This window comes from Priapulus caudatus, unplaced genomic scaffold, assembly GCF_000485595.1.
Source record: "Priapulus caudatus unplaced genomic scaffold, Priapulus_caudatus-5.0.1 Scaffold439, whole genome shotgun sequence".
Classification (NCBI taxonomy): domain Eukaryota; kingdom Metazoa; phylum Priapulida; class Priapulimorpha; order Priapulimorphida; family Priapulidae; genus Priapulus; species Priapulus caudatus.
Genome location: NW_014577500.1, coordinates 20,077 through 22,947, shown reverse-complemented (window position 1 = coordinate 22,947; position 2,871 = coordinate 20,077). Strand labels below are relative to the sequence as shown.

The following is a 2,871-nucleotide window of genomic DNA, read 5'->3' as shown; positions in this document are numbered from 1 at the left end:
ATGCGCAATATCTCCCGAGAGAAATCGAATTTTGCAAAGATTATGCATTTAAAATAAAGAGGAGTTATCCTAGCATAGATTTATATGATAACATTCCATCAATAGACATCACTTAAGAAATAGGAGGAAGACCTTGCATTTAAGGTCCCCGCTGCGTATACCAGCCAATACACAATCTGGCTACGTAAGTGTGTTAGCGCATGCGCAATATCTCACCAAAGGAGTTATATTTTGTGATGAATATGCATTTAAAATGGTTAGGGGGTATCTCAACATAGATTTCCCTAATAAACTTTTATCAGTAGACCTGTGTTTATAATTAGGAGAGCGCCCTAGCATATAGGATACAAAACACCTACTTTATGCCCTCGCGTCCTTCCCCTTGCCTCCCCAGTCCCGCGCTCAGCCTCCTTCTACCGCCCCCAGCTGTTTTCCCTGCCACATTTCCTCAGTCTCCCATCCCCTTTCTCCCTCAGCAAGCTATATTATGAAATTTGCCTCAGACGGCACTGCACGCCTAACACGGTGCGCGCGCATGCGCAATATATCCAGATAGAAATCGTATTTTGCAAAGATTATGCATTTAAAATGAAGACGAGTTATCCTAGCATAGATTTATATGATAACATTCCATCAATAAACATCATTTAAGAAATAGCAGGAAGACCTTGTATGTAAGGTCGCCGCTGCGTATACCAGCCAGTACACAATCTGGCTATGTTAGTGTGTTAGCGCATGAGCAATATCTCACCAGAAGAGCTTTATTTTATGATGAATATGCATTTAAAATTGTTAGGGGGTATCTCAGCAGAGATTTCCCTAATAAACTTTTATCAGTAGACCTGTATTTATAATTAGTAGAGCGCCCTAGCATGTAGTGTTCAAAACACCTACGTTATGCCCTCGCGTCCTTCCCCTTGCCTCACCTGTCCCTCGCTAGGCCCCCTTTTTCTTCTACCGCCCCCAGCTATCTTCCCTGCCGCCTTTCCTCAGTCTCCCATCGCCTCTCTCTCTCAGCAAGCTTTTTTATAAAGTTTTCCTCAAACGGCACTGCACGCCTAACACGGTGCGCGCATGCGCAATATCTCCCGAGAGAAATCGTATTTTGCAAAGATTATGCATTTAAAATGAAGAGGAGTTATCCTAGCATAGATTTATATAAAAACATTCCATCAGTAGACATTATTTAAGAAATAGGAGGACGACCTTGCATGTAAGGTCCCCGCTGCGTATACCTAGCCAGTACACAATCTGGCTACGTTAGTGTGTTAGCGCATGCGCAATATCTCACCAGAGGAGTTATATTTTGTAATTAATATGCATTTAAAATAGTTAGGGGGTATCTCATCATAGATTTCCCCAATAAACTTTTATCATTAGTTTTGTGTTTATACTTAGGAGAGCGCGCCCTAGCTTAATTGTAGGGTGCAAAACTCCTACTTCATCCACTCCCGTCCATTCCCTTTACCTCACATGTCCCTCGCTCAGCCTCTTTTTTTTACCGCCCCTCAGCTATCTTTTCTGCCGCCGTTCTTCAGTCTCCCACCACTCTCTCCTTTAGCAACATATATTATGCAGTTGCCTTCAGTACATACTGCACGCATAAAACGGTGCTAGCGCATGCGCAATATCTCCTAAGAAGAATGAAATTTTGAGAAGATTATGCATTTAAGATAGAGAGGAGGTATATTCTAGCATAGATTTATATGATACCATTCCATCAGTAAACCTCTCTTAAGAAATATGACGAAGAACTTCCATGTAAGGTGCCCGCTGCATATATCAGTCAGTACCGGTACACAATCTGCATGGCTACGTTAGCATGTAAGCGCACGCGAAATATCTAAACAGAAGAGTTATATTTTGTGATGAATATGAAGGTTATAGGTGGTATCTCAGCATATATTTATGTATTTAATTTTTATCAGTAGACCTGTGTTTATAATTATGAGAGCGCCTTAGCTTGTAGGGTGCAAAACTCTTACTTCATCCACGAGATCCCGTCCTTCCCCTTGACCTCCGATGTCCCTCGATCACTCAGTCTCCTTTTTTTCTACCGCCCCTCAGCTATCTTCCCTGTCGCCTTTCTTCATATTATAACAATGTAAAATATTACAATGCACAATGTGCGTTCACGAACATATCTCTACATTGAATAAGTATGTTTATGGAAAAATGTATAACATCAAGAGCTAAAACATGAACTACAGTTAGGCCTATATACTATAGTATCAGGAGTGTATAATAGGGATATACTATTTAGGGATATCCCCATTATTAGGTGTATCCCTATTATACACTCCTGATAGTATCGATACACTCCTGATAGTATTATATAGACGTAACCATTGTCACGTGGACGTGCTCTTATATATCGTGCTATAACATCGATTAATAATAACTTAGCTAGGTTATTATTAGTCTATGGCCATAAATATTACACATATTTGTATATAAATAAATATACACATGTGTCTATATATGATATCAGGAGTGAATAATAATATACTATTATTCACTCCTGATGATATACTATGAGCTTATAGATCTACTGACACCCCGCCAGGCCGCCAGGGACAACGCCTTCCGAGTTTAGAGCATCCGATGTATGCGTGAATTCGGAGCCACTGATCGTCAATTCAGACCTTGGCTTTGCCTTGTTAATTCTCTGTTATACGAAAACAGTTTTGTTTGCTCATTATGGACGGTTTTAAGAATACAATCGCGTGTTTTGGCTTCCTCGTAATTATTATGCTAGTTAATCAAGGTAAGCTGGTTTTGTGTGTTTTGGTGTAAAACTATGGCCGGTATACCGGAACGTACCATGGGCATGGTAACTATTAGCTCTAGTACTATAGCCCGCGGATCGCT

The 2,871-nt window shown here is 40.5% G+C and overlaps 2 protein-coding genes across 3 annotated transcripts in view; both read left to right on the top strand.

The window, feature by feature from the left end:
* The window catches only part of LOC106810422 (alpha-2-macroglobulin-like), a 35,239-nt gene that overhangs the window by 30,698 nt on the left and 1,670 nt on the right, over nucleotides 1–2,871 (top strand). The gene's annotated exons all lie outside the window — the stretch shown is intronic.
* LOC106810424 overlaps nucleotides 2,601–2,871 on the top strand; it is a 7,097-nt gene continuing 6,826 nt past the window's right edge. The window contains exon 1 of the mRNA XM_014813777.1: nucleotides 2,601–2,767. Coding sequence (XP_014669263.1) covers nucleotides 2,701–2,767 — 67 coding nt within the window. The 5' untranslated portion in view covers nucleotides 2,601–2,700. The remainder of the gene's footprint in view (nucleotides 2,768–2,871) is intronic.